Source organism: Sabethes cyaneus, chromosome 1 (assembly GCF_943734655.1).
Source record: "Sabethes cyaneus chromosome 1, idSabCyanKW18_F2, whole genome shotgun sequence".
Classification (NCBI taxonomy): Eukaryota; Metazoa; Arthropoda; class Insecta; order Diptera; family Culicidae; genus Sabethes; species Sabethes cyaneus.
The window spans coordinates 125,415,088-125,433,791 of NC_071353.1; the positions used below are offsets into that span (position 1 = coordinate 125,415,088).

An 18,704-nucleotide genomic window follows, 5' to 3' on the forward strand; every position below is an offset into this window, starting at 1 on the left:
ATGTCGATAATGCAGGCGAAGCGATGTATAATATATGCCTTAATGGTGCTTTAGCAATTGCTATTATAATGCAGCTTTAATTTGACAATAGTGGGGCCCTTTTCCATTTTATTACTGCATTTATTGTACATGTAAGAAAATAATACATTATATGCTATGTTTTGTAGCGCACTATAAAGCATTACAATTGGATTGATATAAAGCTTCGTGGTTACTTGGGTAGTTCCCGTATCCAAGACACGAACCAGCAACATGTTTGCCACCAAAATATCCATGAAACACCAGCGACACTGGCATTCTATATATATTGATTATACTGTGCTATATTGTACCTTGCAGCAATTTTACAAGTCCTACGCAAATTCGTTTTTTAATAATAATTATCCTGTACTTACTAAATACTCTGAAACTATGCTTGTTAAGCAAGAAGGGGTGCAGTGGGGAGGCAATAACGAAAAACTGATATTTCAAATTGCTAAATTACAAGCATTTGTGGTAAACGCAGAAAATAACCACGCTAATAATTTTCGCGTGGGACTCTAAATAGGTGGAAACTCCGCAATATTTCTTATTGGGATATTAGTGGAAACTACGTGTACAGTCGTGCCATTTGTAAGGTTGTTTTCATGAGATGAGCTGTCAACATAAAAATAAGAGACAGTTGTACCAAAAGTCTAAATCATCAACGAAAAACGCAATCTAGCTTTTTACGAGCCATAATGGCGGACGTGTTCGTAATATTTGAACAGCATTTTTGACATTTTCCCAAATACATCGCACGTTTTCTTTTCGTACATTCCTTTAGTTTTACAGTGAACGCGCGGAAAGAAAACGTGCGATGTATTAAGGAAATGTCAAAAATGCTGTTCAAATATTACGAACACGTCCACCATTCGCTATGACGGCGCCGCAGTGGAGACACCTACATTAGTTTCGAGTATGCGTGAAGCGGAATAGCGATTTGTTAAAGAGTGCAAAAGACAGAAATATGTCGGAAATAATTTTCACGCATTCAGCTGCGGGTAGTTCTGTAAGTGGAAAAGAGGTCGTGCGGTGCCGTCATTGCGAATTATGGTTGAAAAAGCTTCAAAACGAAAACGACAATAGTTACGCACTACACAAATGAGCCCCTTTGCGCAAAAAGTGGAGATAAGTGTAGACTTTTTTGCAACTTCGGTCGCCCAGCTAAAACCTCGGAAAACTTCCGTCATTCGTCGTTAAACAATACACGAACTCGGTCGTTAGTGATTGTTTTGTGCGTTTTGTTCATAAATCCAAAAAAAAAAGTTTTAATTAAATTACTGATCCAAACGGTGGATTACGTGATAGTGGTTCACGGTTTAATCTCATCATGAATGGGCTGCTGTTTGCCCTGGCCAGCGTTCTGCTGGGTAAGTTTCAATCCGGAGGAAGGTTCCAAGAAAAATGCCCTATCATCAAGCAGCAGCATAGAACTGACTGATGGAAGGAGCAAAACAAAGACTGCCCGAGTTTCTCCATCTTTCTCGGCTGGCTTTTGTCGTACGTTGTGATAATGCGTCTTAACGTTCCGTGAGTCATCCTTCGGACGATGTAGAAGTTTCGCTGGCACGTCGAGTAAAATGGATTTTTCATTCGCGTTTTCTCAGCTACATATACTAATTTTGGTAAAATTATGGTTTTGCTTGCCAGAATTGAAAATGTCCGAAGGACAATGATATTCAAGGTCCGTCGCGAGAAAAATAAGGGCAACAATTATTGTGCGCTCAGCGCTCGACACATTGCCATAGTTTTTATTTTAGATACGATCAATGAGAAATGAAAGTTAAATTGTGAGATTTAACTCATTTTCAAACTAAACTAGGCCTAATGTTTTAACATTGCGTATTGGGTATTCGATAGATCAAGTCTAATGCTATGTGCGTTTTACGGGTTTTACGTAAACTTTTGTACCTATGTGATTCCGATGTTTGCAACTTAGGCGAAAGTAAATACCTACCTAGTTCAAACACTGCTAATATTTATTTCTTTGTAACGTTTCGATATAAGTTTTATGTGCAATTAGGAAACAGATAAGTATAGGTTGGCCCGCAAGTGATATTTAATCATGCGTTCTTTTATTTTTCTTTATTCCAGTAGCGGCATCGGTTTGGGCAACTCCGATTGAATCGAGCGGACGTCAGCTGTTCGGCGCTAAGGAATGCACTTGGGGTCCGTCCTACTGGTGCTCCAATCTAAAGTGAGTATGTTTTGCTCATTGTTTTCCAGAGAAAAATCTATTACAGACTTGAAAAATTAGACAACTTATATAAATATTTTCAAAATCGTATACGAATAGTTGTCTGAAAGATTGACATTTAGGTATCTGTTATCTGTTATCCTAACAACATCGTATTAACACAATTAAGAAAAACCTATCGATTGAACGTTCGAGTTTGGTTCCGTGAGTTCGTTTGCTATACTTATTACTCCGACAACAACGTCAGATCAGATCATATCAACATCAATTTCCATTTATACTCTCGTGTGCCGGGCAGGCAGCAAGGCTAGTTGCTTCTTTTGGAATGCAAAACACAACCTCAGCACAGGTTCGCATGTGAATACGACGATTGTGTTGTGCTATGTGCGAACATGTGATGCGTTTCGCAGTTGTTTCTTATGTAGTAGGTACGAACTAAATTGCCTTTTGCGGTGTTCTGGGTGAAAAATGATTAAGAAGCAAGCGTTTGTGTTAATACGATTTCTGACCTAGATTTATTTGATTTTTTTGAGCTTTATAAAAGCTTAATCTGAGAACGGTGTATCACGTTCGCAAAAAGCTGGCTGATTACTTTTTATGCCTATTTTGCGTTGCGTTGTTAGTATTTACAAACAAAGAGTGATGCAAAACAACCGCTCCTGAGCGAGATGGTGCTGGTGCGATTCCTCTGGTTCCAGACAGACGTTACAGTGATAAGTGATTTTCATGTATGTGATTGTGTACGGATAGGAAAAGTAGTAGGTAGCATATGAAATCGTTCGAGCGAGGTTATCATGCCTAAGAAGCTATATTGATGTGTTATTGAAAGTGACGCATGCACTAGAATGCGAAAATCAATGTTTTTGAATAATCTGAATCATTCATAGGTATAGGACCCATTTTGATTATAGCCGTTCTGGGCCGAATGTTGGTGAACCTTAAATTAAGGCTAACAGTATGTTTCTTGATTGTGATGGAAATAGATTCATACAATTTGACCTTGTCAAACGTAAATGTGAGGTCAACGAATCTTATTTTGGTTATGACGCTTATATTACCACTGTGATTTAATGAATTGCGATCAATTATGTTATCTGTCAGAACTACGATGCCTCAATGACAGTTTATTTACATTGTTACTGGCGCTAACTACAAATCGGTTGGTAAATCGTTGGATAATGCGTAAAACAGGCTCCATAGTGCTCCTTAGCCTCTTATGCTGCAATTCCTATCGCTACCTCCTCGTATCAGCTATATCAGCCGGAATACGAGCAATCTTAGCAGAGATCGGGTAACCAACCCCGGTGGAAATTAAGGTCGTATACCAACAAGGAAGTGTTGTCTCGACACTATATGATGGCAGCCCCGAGACTTGGTAGCGTAGGCCCTGGTACAGCTGCCCATCTAAATCCAACACACTAACACACTGCAGATCCCTAAATTTCGTTGGTGGTGACAGGGTACTGCTCGATCAGTTAGAACCCTAAAAAGCTCAGCATCGTGGCACTACAGGAGATCTGTCGCAAAGACGCGAAGGTGTAGAGAATCCGTGGCGGCAAAGTCCAATTCTACCAGAGCGGTGGAGCGACCAACGAGCTGGGAACGGGCTTCGTTGTGATAAACAAAATGTAGGATCACGCAATGGACTAGAAACGATCAACGGGAGATTGTGCATGTTGAGGATAACAGGCCGTTTCTTCAACTGCGTTATAAACGTGCATTGTCCACACGAAGGTAGACTCGACGACGAGAAGGAAGCGTTCTATGTGCAGCTGAAGGCAACGTACGACAGCTGCTCACCACGGAACATCAAGAACGTTATCGGGGATATGAACGCCCAGGTCGGAAGCAATGTATTATAGACCGGTGAACGGCTCTTTAGCCTGCACACTGACACAAATGATAACGGCCAGCGATGCACTTTCGTTCCGCGCAAAGATATCCACAAAGTCACCTGGAGATCACCTGACCAACGAGCCTTAAACCAAAACGACCATATTCTCATCGAGGGTTGGTTTTTCTCGAACATAACCAACGTACGCTCCCTACGGCATGCGGATTTCGACCCGGACCATTACCTAGTATCAGCACATGTGAGGTCACGACACGCGCAAGTTTTACGAGAAGGTAAACCAAACTCATAAGGGCTACATACCTAAGCCCGACACGTGTAGGGACGAGGGAGCAGTTCTTTGATGAGCATATTGTAGCATTACGCCTATTTAAATAAAATTTAGATCGAGCAGCCTCTTGTTTCCATCTCCGTCTACTCCGAATTACGTTAATTGAGTCGAAGAGAGAAAGAGAACTTGTGATACGTTTGGTCGATGTGAGCGTTTGAGTGCCACTGAGTTGCTCACCCACTGAAACTCGGGATTTTTTTTCCTGTGTAGACTCATCACTGCGACCAGTATAGTTGATCTATTGTGATATCGCCCGGGTGTTTGCTGTATGACCTGCACTGCATTTCTTTTTGCTATAATCGCTATTGAATGAGCGATATGCTTATTAAATTTTATGCGTGCTTGTGTGTATTGGGGTTTACCCTTCCTTCTACTTTACCCACTTGATCTACTTTACCCACTTATTCCTAACTGCCAGTACTATCCCATATTATAGTCGTCTCTGGCGAGGAGTCATTCGTTCCTCTGACCAGTACACTTAACTATAGGAGGGACTTTTGCACTGTCATGAGTGGGTAAATTTAGAATTCAGCATGAAGGAAAAGTAAATGAGGTGGGGGGAGCCTGAGAATAAACCCATGCTAAAGTCACTTGACATCGAATGGCTTGATTCTACTAAGATTCGAACCCAGGACCACTCGCTTGTCAAAGCAGACTCGGTAACCTTGCGGTTACGGAGCCCCCCGAAACTCGGGATAGGTTGGAAAGCTATGCGGCAGCGGGTGGCTGCGACGAATACGCACGGTCATGTCGTGACAGTGCTCGGTTTAAGTTCCACTAATTCCACTATAGCAGCACTAAGTTGCTCTTTCTGCATGGATTGGTCGCAAGCTGGTATATGACTAAAAACTCAAGCAACAAATAACGTATTAAGTTATTTTGGTCGTAACAAACGGCAAAGATCCTGGTGACGAAAACAGACTTTAGATTGAAAATTCGCAAAATGGAAATGTCTAGGCATTTGTAAATTTCGTAGGAAATATCCGTGTGTTTTCCGAAGAAGGAAACATCCGCTAGCTCGACATCGTAGTGCTACAGGATGTATGTTGGAAGGGAGAGGTGATGGTACGTTACAGATATAGTTATACCATCTACCAGAGTTAGCAAAAAACACCCGGGTGATAACGATACTGGTCGCAGTGATGAGTTCATACAGGAAAAAAATCTACCCGAGTTTCGGCAATACACACGAGCTGGGCACAGTTTTTATTAGGATGGACGAGAAGCGAGATGGATCGAGTGTTTGTAAATCAGCTCTGCAAATTCAGGATAAACTGCCGATTTTTTAAATGTTATAGTTAGTAACGTGATACAACCCTCACCTTAGAAGTACCGCTAACGATTATAAACGGTTTAAGATTTATCGACTTCGCCCCTTTCCAAGAACATGACCAGACGTCGTACCTTTTTGAAGAATAGTCTCCCCCAATGGTACATCTGGAGATCACCCATCCAAACGACAACATTTTGCTAGACGGTCGGCACTTGTTATCGATTTCGGGATGCCTGTGAGGGTGAATATCCTCCAAAAATTATATGTTGTAACCAACATATGATTACATTCAGCGACGTACTTTACGTTCTAGCAATTTTCTTCTATCAGCGTTGTATAGTGTTCTACGCTACTTTACGCTGTGTAAATAGAAAATTGTAGGACATGTCACCATAGAACAGCTCATGTACTCACATATCCAACATTGTAACCCTGTATAGTTGTAGATAATCCAATAACGACTCAGACCGACATTGAATAATGAATATAACAACTCTTTCACATGAAATATCTATCCTTGTCTCGTGGGTAAGCGTGAAATGTGTATCCAATATGCGAGGGCAGCAGCATTAAATCAGAGCAGTTCATCAGAAAAATCTAGTGTCAAACGAAACAATTATGTGCCATCCGATTGGGTTTGTGTTGCAACACAAATTCAAGCATCGTTTGTTCAATGAATATTGAATGCCGGCTGGCTACTTTTTCACCGCCATGTCAACCAGTCCCAATGTTTCTAATACAATTGAAGAACTTGTACAGTTTAGCTTCAGATTTATTTATCTGTAGGTATGTAGTGAGTCTTGTATTGAAAACATCGTTACCTTACTTTAAAGTCAACAGAAACAATAACGAATCGTGATAAGAAATTTTGTATTGAAAATTATTTTGTTTACAAGTTTCTACCCTTGTCAATAGAGCCCCGGTGTCAACCGTGCAGTGTAGCGTAGCTGCTACGAGTTATGGCAACCGGACGTAAAAGTGTTGTTTTTATAAACATTCTATCATTAGCGCACAATGAATTAGAACCTTTCTTGTGTTCAGAATCCGACAGTACAGCGAAATCACATACCTCACAAATCAAATTCCTCTTTAGGCGATTTGATCCAAGTGTCACGGCCTTATGAGTTATCAATATCTAATGAATACTTCACACCATTTTTTTTATTCGCTTGCCAGTAGAACGCCACTCAATAATATCATCGCGCGCCTGTTACGGCTTCGATCAACTAATCGTTATAGTTGAGAATTTTGATTTTTTCTAACTTGTAGAAGTATAATGATAGAGATTAATATTTTTCTTTTGCCCGCATACATGTATCAAGCAGAAATTTTCGTTGGTATCCCAACAATTATATTCATAACGACACAGAACATGGATTGCAAAGCTAGTGGTCAGTCGAAGCTTTTTTTGTATCATGTTGGTGACATCATGATAGCGTAATTATTACTGCTATTGTTACGGTTGATTAAATTTATGACAAATTCAATTCATTACGGATGGTGCTGTACTTGTTGCAGTTTGGCTTGGACGCATAGATGTTTGTGAAAAATTCCCCTTGATGATAGTATCAGCTATAAACCTGCATGAATAATGAATAACTAACGATAGTCTTAATGGCTAGCATCAAACGATGGTGCTGCCTTTGACTTCGAATGATCAAATCAGTTCGCGTCCCTTTCCTTTGCGTTTTTGATGCGGGCCCGTACCTACTAGACATAACGCCTGTGAGTTTTCGATATTCTATTTTATGTCGTTATATGGTATGACTTTGTTTTTTTTTTCTTGACTGCATAGTTTTTTTTTCTAATTTCGTTTAAAACCTGACTTTTGGTGGCTAAATGGCTTTGTTTGGCGCAATTTGACCCCGGCCGATCGGTTATATTGCTAGCCACGGATCATGCTAGTCCCATTTTCTCTTCCCATTCCCACTTCCCGTAACCATTTTATTTTATTTTTATCCTTATATTTTTAACCTCGAACTATCGGGGCATAGCTGTATTAAGTGCCACGTCTAAATTGTTTGAACTGATAATTCTTCAGGAGCTTACTCAGAGATGCAATCACTACATTTCGTCGGATCAGCACGGATTTATGCCCAAATGATCTACAACAACCAACTTGACCTATTTCACCTCGTTTGTTATACGCCTAATAGAGAAGGATCATCAAGTAGACGCTATATACACTGACCTATCCGCAGCATTTGATAAAATGAATCATCAAATCGCAATAGCTAAATTTGAACGACTCGGCATAAATGAACGGATGCTTCTCTGGATTCAATCTTACTTTAGCGGACGAAACATGTCCGTAAAAATCAGTGATCACATTTCATCACCATTTCCAGTTTGTTCTGGTGTTCCACAAGGAAGGCATCTAGCGCCGTTTTTATTCCTGCTGTACATGAACGATGTGAACTTTATCAGGTATTTTAACCTGAAACTCTCGTATGCTGACGATTTTAAACTTTAGCATACCATACTGGAGCCCCACGACACAGTTTTTCTGCAGAAACAGTTGGAAGTCTTCGCTGAATGGTGTCGAATCAATCGTTTATCGCTAAATGTATCTAAGTGCTCGGTAATCTCATTTGATCGAAAACGCTCACTTTTTCATTTTGACTATGCCTCAGAAGGCGCACGTTTGCACCGTGAATCCACAGTTAAGGATTTGGGAATTCTGCAAGACTAAAGGAACATTCAAGGACCACATCTCATACGTAGTGACTAAAGCTTCTTCACAGCTGGGCTTCTTATTTCGCTTTGTGCTTTGAACCTACCCAGCTATAAAAGCCGTTATATGCTCATCAACTTGGATTTACTAGAGGAGAGACGAAATCTGGCAAAAGCATGTTTTATTGGTGATCTTCTGCAGGGTAATATTGATTCCTCTACACTGCTCTGCATGCTGGATATCAATATACGCCGCCGTAGTTTTCGATCTCATTCGTTTCTCAACGTTACTCCAGCAAGAACAAATTTTGGCTTACATGAGCCAGTACGTAGTATGCCTCGTATTTTCAACACATGTTACTATGTACAGTGGACTCTCGGAAAAGTCAATCGATTGGGGAATGGGTTAATTAACTTTTCCGATTTATTAACTTTTCTGAGTAGTCCTAAAAATTATTAAAAAATGATAATTACAAAAGCGAAAATAGATTCACGGATATAGGATACACACGTTAATGTAAGTTGCAATGGAAGGGAATATGCAGCGAGGTCTTTATAATATAAAGACCTAATATATATATGGGTCATTCCACGGGAAATTTACAGTCAAAATTTTTTTTCTCTCCGGAACATTTTTTTTACGTTCTTTGTTCAAAAAAATTCGACACGTATTTTTGTATTTTGATGTTACTGTTGGAATTCGCAAGGTAGGATTTTTTCAAGTATTGTAATTCGAAAAAATTATTATTTTTTAAATGCTGATTGTAAACATAGTTTGTAATATCAAAAAATGACTTTCTACCAGATGTGTTCACTATTCCACAAGCTTTCAAAATTGGTATACCATACCTCCGCTCGATTGTTTTTCAATAGTTAAATAGTGCATTTTTATAAACAATTGCAATTTTTTCAAAGTTGGAACTTTTTTTTCTCGATTTTTTTAATTTTAATATATTTGTTGATCTTTTCTGAAGAAGCATGCAAAATTTGGAAATGGAGAAATGAAAACTCTAGAAGCTATGAATTTTTATATCGAAGCGCGCACGTTAATGCAAACGAGCGGACGAACACGCGTGCTTCAACGACACGTTACACTTAATAGCATCAAAGGCGGCCTCGTTATGCAGCTGCCCGTGGGTTAGAACATCGATTGAGCATTTCCTCTCGCTTCACATTAACACACGCGCTGAGACATAAAAACTCATAACTTCCAGAGTTTTCATTTCTCCATTTCCAAATTTTGCATGCTTCTTCGAGAAAGATCAACAACTATTTTAAAATAAAAAAAATCGAGAAAAAAAAGTTCCAACTTTGAAAAAATTGCAATTGTTTATAAAAATGCACTATTTAACTATTGAAAAACAATCGAGAGGAAGTATGGTATACCAATTTCGAAAGCTTGTGCAATAGTGAACACATCTGGTAGAAAGTCATTTTTTGATATTACAAACTATGTTTACAATCAGCATTAAAAAAATAATATTTTTTTTGAATTACAATACTTTAAAAAATCATATCTTGCGAATTCCAACAGTAACATCAAAATACAAAAATACGTGTCGAATTTTTTTGAACAAAGAACGTAAAAAAAATGTTCCGGAGAGAAAAAAAATTTTGACTGTAAATTTCCCGTGGAATGACCCATATATATATATATAAAGTTTATATAGTGATACTAGTGCCTTTCAGCAAGTTTAAATTAATCTGTTATACCTACTAGTTTGCTTTGTTCTTTTATAGTCTACATTTTGATAATGTTCGCACATATTTTCTGTGCCTTGTTTGCATTTAAATTCGATATGAGTTTGCCCCTTTTCAGCATTTTATCAAAAATCCTGAAGTAACTATGTGCTTGTATCGAATTATAGTTGCAACTGTCCGGTATAAGAGTTTAACTTAATTCCTGCTATGATGCAACTCTGTATAAAACAGTGGAAAGGTGACAATAAACCGAAAAATGAAAAATAAAGATAAAAGGACACCACACGTGTGCGAACGAACACTGGGACAAGCAATAAATTCAAACTCTCCGAAAAGTTAAGGAAAAAATTAACTTTTTAGAGTGTTGTGCGAGAGCTAATATTCTTTTAACTTTTCTGAACAATTAACTTTTTAGAGAGTTAACTTTTCCGAGAGTCCACTGTATTTAATTTTAATGTATCGCGAGAAACAAATAAGTGTAGTTTTAGACGTGTTTTATGTTGATTTAGGTTGTATATTTGCTTGTAGTATAATTTCTGCCGAACGTTATCAGTGCACATCGAATCAATTTGATTTCCCTTATCTACTCATCTTCCCGCTTCACGATAAAAGCCGATAGGAGTAGGTCAAATGAGGCTTAGTATCGATCAGAACTTCGAATAAACCACCTTACTCGTCACACCGAATATCGTCATTTGTATATTCGATGGAGAATAAAGTTTTATCGTTTCAATCTCCATATCAAAAGCACTGATTCCCAAGGTCCGAAACGTGATCTCCGCAACACTGTTCTTCTATTCTATTTTTTTTTAAATTTGCGTTTGTTCCATTCTTTTTATTATTATGTCCTGCTGTTACGCCTTTTCCTTCAAGTTCTCTTTTATCGTTTGTTTTATCCCGTATGTCTTCCATTTGCATGTTTTTTTCTTAATTTTTTGCTCTTTTTCCCTTCTCGTTTTTCCATTTTCCTGCTCCCGCATTTTCTCATTTTCTTTCCCGCATTTTCTATCCTGTTTCTCCCTGTTTGTTCCGTTTTTTCGTCTTTTCTGTTCGGTTTGTCCTCATTTTCTTGTTTTTCTTTTTCCTTCTTTCGTGTAATTTGTTTTTCTTTTCCGTTCTTTGGATCAATTTCGATTGGATTTAGAAGATTTTGATCGAATTTGGGCTAATTTTGATGGGATTTGGACTGATTTAGATTGGATTTGGGCTCATTTCTATTGCATTTGGATAATTTTGCTTGATCATGGAACAAATTTTTATTGGATTTGGACTAAATTGGAACGAATTTGCACTTGTCCAGAGTAGCTTTGAACCAATTTTGATTCGATTTGGATGATTTCGGTCAGATTTGGACTAATTTAGTCGGATTAGATTGGTTTTCAACTGCTTTGAATTGGATTTGGACTTACTAGGATAGGATTTGGACAAATTTGGATTGATTGTGGGCAATTTTCAGATTAGATTTGCGCTTTGGACTAGGATGGATTGGTTTTAGAAAATTTTGGTCGGATTTTAACTGATTTGGAATGGATTTGAACTAAATTTGAATTGGATTTGCACTGAACTAGAGTAGGTTTGAACCAATTTCGATTCGATTTAGATGCTTTTGGTTGGATTTGAATTTATCCGGACTAAATTTAGACTAATTTGGATAGGATTTGAACAAACTTCGATTTGATTTCTACCGATTTGAATTAATTTCGATTGGATTTGAATTAATTTGATCGATTTAGACAGGTTTTGGAATAATTTAATTTGCATTCGAACAAATTTGGATTGAATTTTCGATTAGGGGGTTCAAACTAATTTGGTCGATTGTGGGGTAATTTGGAAGAGATTTGTGCCGATTTAGATTGAATTTGGACTAATTTCTAATGGATTTGGACGATTTCGGTCGAACATGAACTAATTTGTATTGGTTCTGGACTAAATTGGAACGAATATGAACCAATTTCTATTCGTTTTAGTTGATTTTGGTCGGATTTAGACTAATTTGGTCGGATTAGATTTGTATGGAATAATTAATATTAGATGTAAATCTGATTTAAATTGCACTTGAAATTGTATTTGGAATTGAAGTTAAAACTTTGACTTGAAATTGCATTGAAATAAGTGTTGAAATTGGGTATGAAGTTAGATTTGAGATTGGATTTTAAGTTTGTCCTTTTTCGGGTTATCCAGGTGGTCACTTAGGCTGTGAACCATTTCGCGAAATTTTTATCTTTTTGGTTAAAATTTAACAGTTTGCAGGTTATTTCTCATTGAGTAGTTAAAACCAGTTCAGAAAGCGAACCATTTCATATTTGACGGATTGATAGTTTTTTTGCTCAATGAGAGCATATAAGGTGAGCCTAAAATTAAAAAATAAGAAAACTTATCCAATTTAATTCTACTAAGTATATTTTATTCACGACAGATACGTATTTCGCCTACGACTTGCAGGCTTCCTCAGTGTCTGTTTTCGAACTTCTTTTTTAATTTTGGGTTTCGTATTCTACTAAGACGCTCCAAAAACTTTAGTCATATAAGGTGAGGATGAAAATATTGTTTATTCTGTCCGAGTTAAAATTGGATGCATTTTTGATGTTCATTTTCTTTTATTTGATAGATAAAATTCATGTCATTTCAACCCGGGTTGTTTGAACAAATTTATTATGCGATAAGCATCCATACCAATGTAAAAAAAATCCAACGAAAAATCAGTGAAACACGTCGAAGCTCCCTTCCTCATCTGTGCATATCTCATTGGCTCTCAGAAGCGAACCATCGAAGTGTCAAAACTAACCATGCTTCCGAGCAGGGTTATTTTCGACAGAAGGTAAAAAACCATCGAACTGTCACAAACCAAAAAGTTAAAAATTTCGCGAAATGGTTCAAAGCCTTAATAGTGCATAAAACTCTATGCCGGGCTCTTTTATGTTGTCATCATCAAAGTATCAGGGAGACCTCAAATACTAGTTCTACCAGACGAGACAGGCAATGTCGCCCACTAAAACACAGATAGAACCCCAAGCATAGCCGACACGCCTATGCCCGCAAGAGAAATGAAATCTTCCTGCAAAAGGTCGGAATGTTATGTTTTAAATATAATGATGATGATAATGATGAAGATGAGAGGAACACTAATTTTCCTACACAAACAACCTCAATCCACAAATGAACCAATAGGAAGACAAATCTCGGACCATCAATATCAATTTATCAGGGCTTGGCTCATTGAACAAATTCCATATTTCATCCCCCTGGCATTTATGCACTGTCCCAAGATAGGCCTACAAAATAAAGTAAGCGCAGTAAGCGTCTGGTAGCCCGCTTACATTCTAATCTAAGTCTCCGGCCGACCCAGTTAATCCGACATTTTTCGGAGATATTTGTGATAGCTGTGATAAATATGGATGAGCCCGAGAATAATTCAACTATTCATTATCAGAGATCCCCGTACAGGCCCAATTCTTAAACGGAATTAAAGCACGTTCGAAACAACGTAACAATTACATTTGATAAATTTTTACCCCGAGTCCCCCTTGGAATCACAAAAGCATTTTGTCATATCCCCACATTCAGAAGTAAACGTGATCGCTGTTCATTTACTGATTAGTTGAAAAGCCCTACTACACCGCGTCAAGGTTTAAGTGTTATCGTAGGGAAAATTGAGGTTGGATTTAAAGTTAAGCTGGCGATGACGTCGAGTTCATCGACGTCTGCAAAAAAACCCTAGCGGGAGGCTATTGTTCTTAGGAGGGCTTCTTGCTTTCGTGTATTTTGTTGTCGATACGTGATTCCGCAGAGGTCCTTTACCGTCATATGTATCAACAATAAATGCTTTCCGCATGCTACGCTCGAGGGTAACGTTCAACAGCAAGCTCGAAAACCTATCGCCCTGCTTGCCTGCCTTGAAAGGACTCTAGAGCATATAAGAAGCAAGGTCGTAATACATCGCACGATTTAGGGTGACACTGATCAGCACCTAAGTAAAGTTTATCCGAGAAAATGACTTCATGCTGTGCATAGCTACTTTCAATCAACTGCATCGTACGCTGCCTTGAAGTCTATAAAAACGCGATGTGGGAACATCTTATACTCGCAACAACATTTTTATAAAATTTTATCCTTAGAGTACGTACTGGCCCACTCTGGTTATCGGTGTCGGACATCGGAATAGGGTTTGGGAGAATATTTTATGGGCGGCGATTACTGATTACATTACAGCTGCAGTACGACGACGGGAGCAGACCTTTTTTTAAAGACGTCAGAACGATATGTGCTGCAGTTTACATTCCTTTCTGTAAAAACTTGTTTATTGAAGAATATGAACTAAAACTGTTTATTTTCGATTTAAGCACGTACGTGGTACGTATCATTCGTTGTGAACTTATCTCTACTACAGCAAACGAGATTTTTCTCACCTCATTGTAGTGGTTTATTGTATGCCATCATGCGGTTCGTCAATCTTGACCTGTGGTAAATGTTAAATTTTTTAACATAAATGTAATCATGTCCATTGTATCCTATAACATATATTTTATTTCAATATTTCCAGAAATGCCAAAGGCTGCGGTGCGGTTACTCACTGCATCCAAACCGTTTGGGAGAAGCAAACGTTCCCGGTGGACAACGATGAAATCTGCAACATTTGTCTGGACATGGTCAAACAGGCACGGGACCAGCTGGAAAGCAACGAAACCCAAGCTGATCTGAAAGCTGTTTTCGAGGGATCATGCAATCTGATTCCGATCAAGGTCGTTAAGAAGGAGTGCAAGCGGTTGGCCGATGATTTCATTCCGGAACTGGTGGAAGCACTGGCGTCGCAAATGAATCCGAACGTCGTTTGCAGTGTTGCCGGTTTGTGTAACAATGCCGCTATCGATAAAATGCTGGAGGAGATGCCGGCTGTGAAGCCGTTGGACGAAGATGATGTAGATGAGCAGCCCGAATCGGTTTCCGATAGCGGCGAGGATGAGTTCACTTGCGGCAAGTGTAACAACATTGCTGAGTTGATTTCCAACCGGTTCCATTCGAGTGATCGTGATCAAGTGCTGGAAGGTTTCCTACGATTCTGCGGTCAAATGGGATCGTTTTCCGATGGCTGTTCCAGCATTGTGCTGACCTACTTTGCTGAGATCTACGATCATATGACTAAGCAACTGAATGCGAAGAACATATGTCACATGTCGGGAACATGTGCTGATCAGTTCCATCAACATGAAGATAGGTAAGGGTGTATGATAGTTATCGGAAGTAAAATATGCTAATATAATTGTGTTCTTCACCAACAGTGCCAGCGAAGACATCGAAGTTCGTCCAATGGGTGGTGTCGGAGTGATTAAAGTGGACGCCGATGGCGATGACATTCCTTGCAAGCTGTGCGAACAGCTGGTCGACCATCTGCGCGATGTATTGATTGCTAACACTACCGAGCTGGAATTCAAACAGGTTTTGGAGGGTCTTTGCAAGCAAACCAAATCGTTCAGCAAGGAATGCCTCAGCTTAGTGGATCAGTATTATGATGTAATCTATAACACGCTGGTGCATAACCTTAATAGTAATGACGCCTGCTTCATGATTGGTGTCTGCCCGAAAGGTTTAGCAGCAGGTTCAACGGGCCCAATCATGCCAATTGTTCCGCTGAAGGTGGCAGTAATGCATGACAAATATGTAGCTGAAAAGAGGGATTCCCCGAAGAAATTGCTCGGCGAAGATGAACCTAAACTGTCTGCCGTAGAAATACAGCAAGCCCAGCTTCCGTTGGACCACCTGATGGGTGCTCCACTGACGTTGCAATTAGTTGAAAATGGTCGTTTTTGCACCGTTTGTGAATATTTCATGCATTTTGTGCAGGAAGCGCTAAGCGAACCGGCTAATGAAGATGAGATTAAACTGGTTGTATCTAAGACTTGCGACCGTTTGCCGAGGGCTGTCGCTGGCGAGTGTCACACGTTTATTGATTTGTACGGCGATGCCATCATTGCTCTGCTAATCCAATCCATCGACCCACGTGAAGTGTGCCCACAATTGCGCATGTGCCCGACGGCCAACGAAGACATCGAAATATTTTCACCTGCACAGATTGACGTTACAATCGATGCCAACGCCGGCAAGGACAAACCAACATGCCCGCTGTGTTTGTTTGCCGTGACTCAGTTGGAAGAGAACATCAAAAATGACCGCACCAAGGAAAACATCAAACAAGCGTTGAGCAAATTATGCTCTCATCTTTCGCCGAAACTGAAACTGGAATGCACCGATTTTGTGGATACATATTCGGCGGAACTGGTTGAAATGCTGGTTTCCGACTTTACTCCACAGGAAATCTGTGTGTATTTGAAGCTTTGCATCGATCAGCGACCTGATTTGAGTCTTCTCAACATGGAATTCGAACGAGAAAATCGACACCAATTGAAACATTTCGATGTTGAAACCAACGAAATACCGGACATAACCGTTAATGGACAGATAACCGTGGACCATCAGCCGGGTGTGTCTAAGCCGGAATGTTTAGTGTGTGAAGAAATGGTCAAGGAAGTGGAGAAACGCGTTAAGAACAAGAAAAGCAAGGAACAAATCAAAGAAGCCCTCGAACATGCTTGCGACCGGCTGCGCAAGTACAAAACCAAATGCGAACGCTACGTCGAACAACACAGTGACCAAATTATTGATCTGCTAATGAGACAATTGTCACCAAAGGAGATTTGTCACAATCTCGGTTTCTGCGTTACAAAGGAAATTGATGAATGTAAGTACTTGGTTTAATGTTATAGTTAGTTAGTAATAAACCCATCTTTCCATCTACAGTGGAGGTTGACGAAGCTCTGCTTGACTACGTCGTGGAACCGGTTGTAGCGGAACCTCCAAAAGAACTTGTTTCTCCGCTTGAAAATAAGGACAATCAACCTCCGCAATGTGCAATCTGTGAGTTTGTAATGGTTAAACTAGAATCGGAACTGGCAGACAAAAAAACCGAACAGGACATCGAGAATGCAGTAAGATCGGTCTGTTCTAAGCTGCCAAACACAGTAACGAAACAGTGCGACCAACTGATCGATCAGTACGGGAAGTTCATAATCAAATTTTTGGCCACCTTACCGCCGAAAGAAATATGCACCAGACTAGCGCTGTGCCAGAAGCAACTGCAGCTACTAGAAGATAGCAGCCGTAAGTATATTGCTAAGGAAAAAAGCCCCGAGTTGAAAGTCAACTATCAACCACCCAGTTTGCGATTAGATGAATTACTTCAAATGTACTTTTCAGTGGAAATAATTGAGTGCGCTGTCTGCCAAGGTGCTGTCAAAACGGTTGACGAAATTCTCGCCAATGAGAAGATGGACCATGATATCGTGCAGGATGTAGAAAAGATTTGCAACACCGTTCCGGCTAAGTTCTATGAAAAGTGCGAAAAGATGATTGCCGTGTATGGCATCAGCATGGTCCGACAGTTGCAAAACTACGTCGAGAAGGAGCAAGTATGCGTCAATATGGGAATGTGCAGCAGCCCGACGGGATATGTGCGTTTCGAGGATGAAGTCGAAAAGAACGACCGCATCGAGAAGAAGCACGCCTATTTGGTGGGTAACCAGGACTGCACCAGGGGACCGACGTACTGGTGCGCTAGCGAAGAAAATGCTCAGAAGTGTAAGGTAAGATGTGCTTTGTCTCTTCTTATTTGAAGCGTGTGTTATAATTTGATTCCCCTTTTGCAGGTCAGTAAATACTGCTCTGAGAAGAAGCTTGGTAAATGGCAGCAGTAAGTCCAAAAACTGATTATTAAGAGAGAAGTAACTGTTTTGCAAGAGAACAGCAGCTTTGTATAATGTAAACGATACCAAGAAGTGCTATAGTAGATCGATTTAAGAAGATGATATGGAAGGAATATTTTCTTTTTCCCACTTTTGATTTGCGTTTAACTCTAGTTACATTACCAATTATCGAACACAGCAGTGGATCAGTTTTTAAACGGTGATGAACCTCTAGGATAAAATTTTTAATCATACTTGTCAGCGCGAAAAGAGAGGTAAGTATTGCAGGCTATTTGAGCAGAATTCACGATAGACCTCAGCGCCGACTCCAAAATTAGGCTGTTAATATCGGTTAATTTACATTTACCTGTAAAAATGTGTTATAACAATGGAAATGAGTGAACTTTAATAAAATCTGAATTTGTACTGAACTGCACTTGTGGATTAAAACCTATAACATATCCCAAGGCAGTTTGCTTCGGATTTATGCAACAACATCACCTAGTTGTGTTCCTCTTACAATAAAACTGAACCTTGTCGTAGTGTAGGGCTTTTTAACTAATTAGTAAATGAACAGCGGTCACATTTACTTCCGAATGTGGGTATATGTCAAAATACTTTTGTGATTTCAAGTGGGACTCGGGGTAAAAATTTACCAAATGTGATTGTGGTGTTCCTCAGAAAGTGCTTTTATTCCGTTTAAGAATGAGGCCAGTATGGGGATCTCTGTTAATTAATAGATGAATGTTTCTGGGATTCATCCCTATTTATCACAGCCGTCCACAAATATCTCCGGAAATGTCGGATTGATTGTGTCGTTCGGGGTTAGGTTAGTAAGGGGATGTAAGCGGGATACCAGATCCGGTTGGATGCCGAAGGGCCACTGTACAATGATTACGTGTAATAATAGAAATGCTTAGGTA

At 39.4% G+C, this 18,704-nt stretch overlaps 1 protein-coding gene across 1 annotated transcript; it reads left to right on the top strand.

The window, feature by feature from the left end:
- The first annotated feature begins 1,226 nt into the window (after positions 1-1,226).
- On the top strand, positions 1,227-18,207 carry LOC128738236 (prosaposin). Its single transcript, XM_053833231.1, has 7 exons — positions 1,227-1,391; positions 2,116-2,218; positions 14,589-15,260; positions 15,325-16,781; positions 16,841-17,200; positions 17,297-17,682; positions 17,746-18,207. Exons 1-7 carry the CDS (start codon positions 1,352-1,354, stop codon positions 17,791-17,793), a joined length of 3,066 nt encoding a protein of 1,021 aa, XP_053689206.1. The 5' UTR covers positions 1,227-1,351; the 3' UTR covers positions 17,794-18,207.
- Positions 18,208-18,704: the final 497 nt, after the last annotated feature.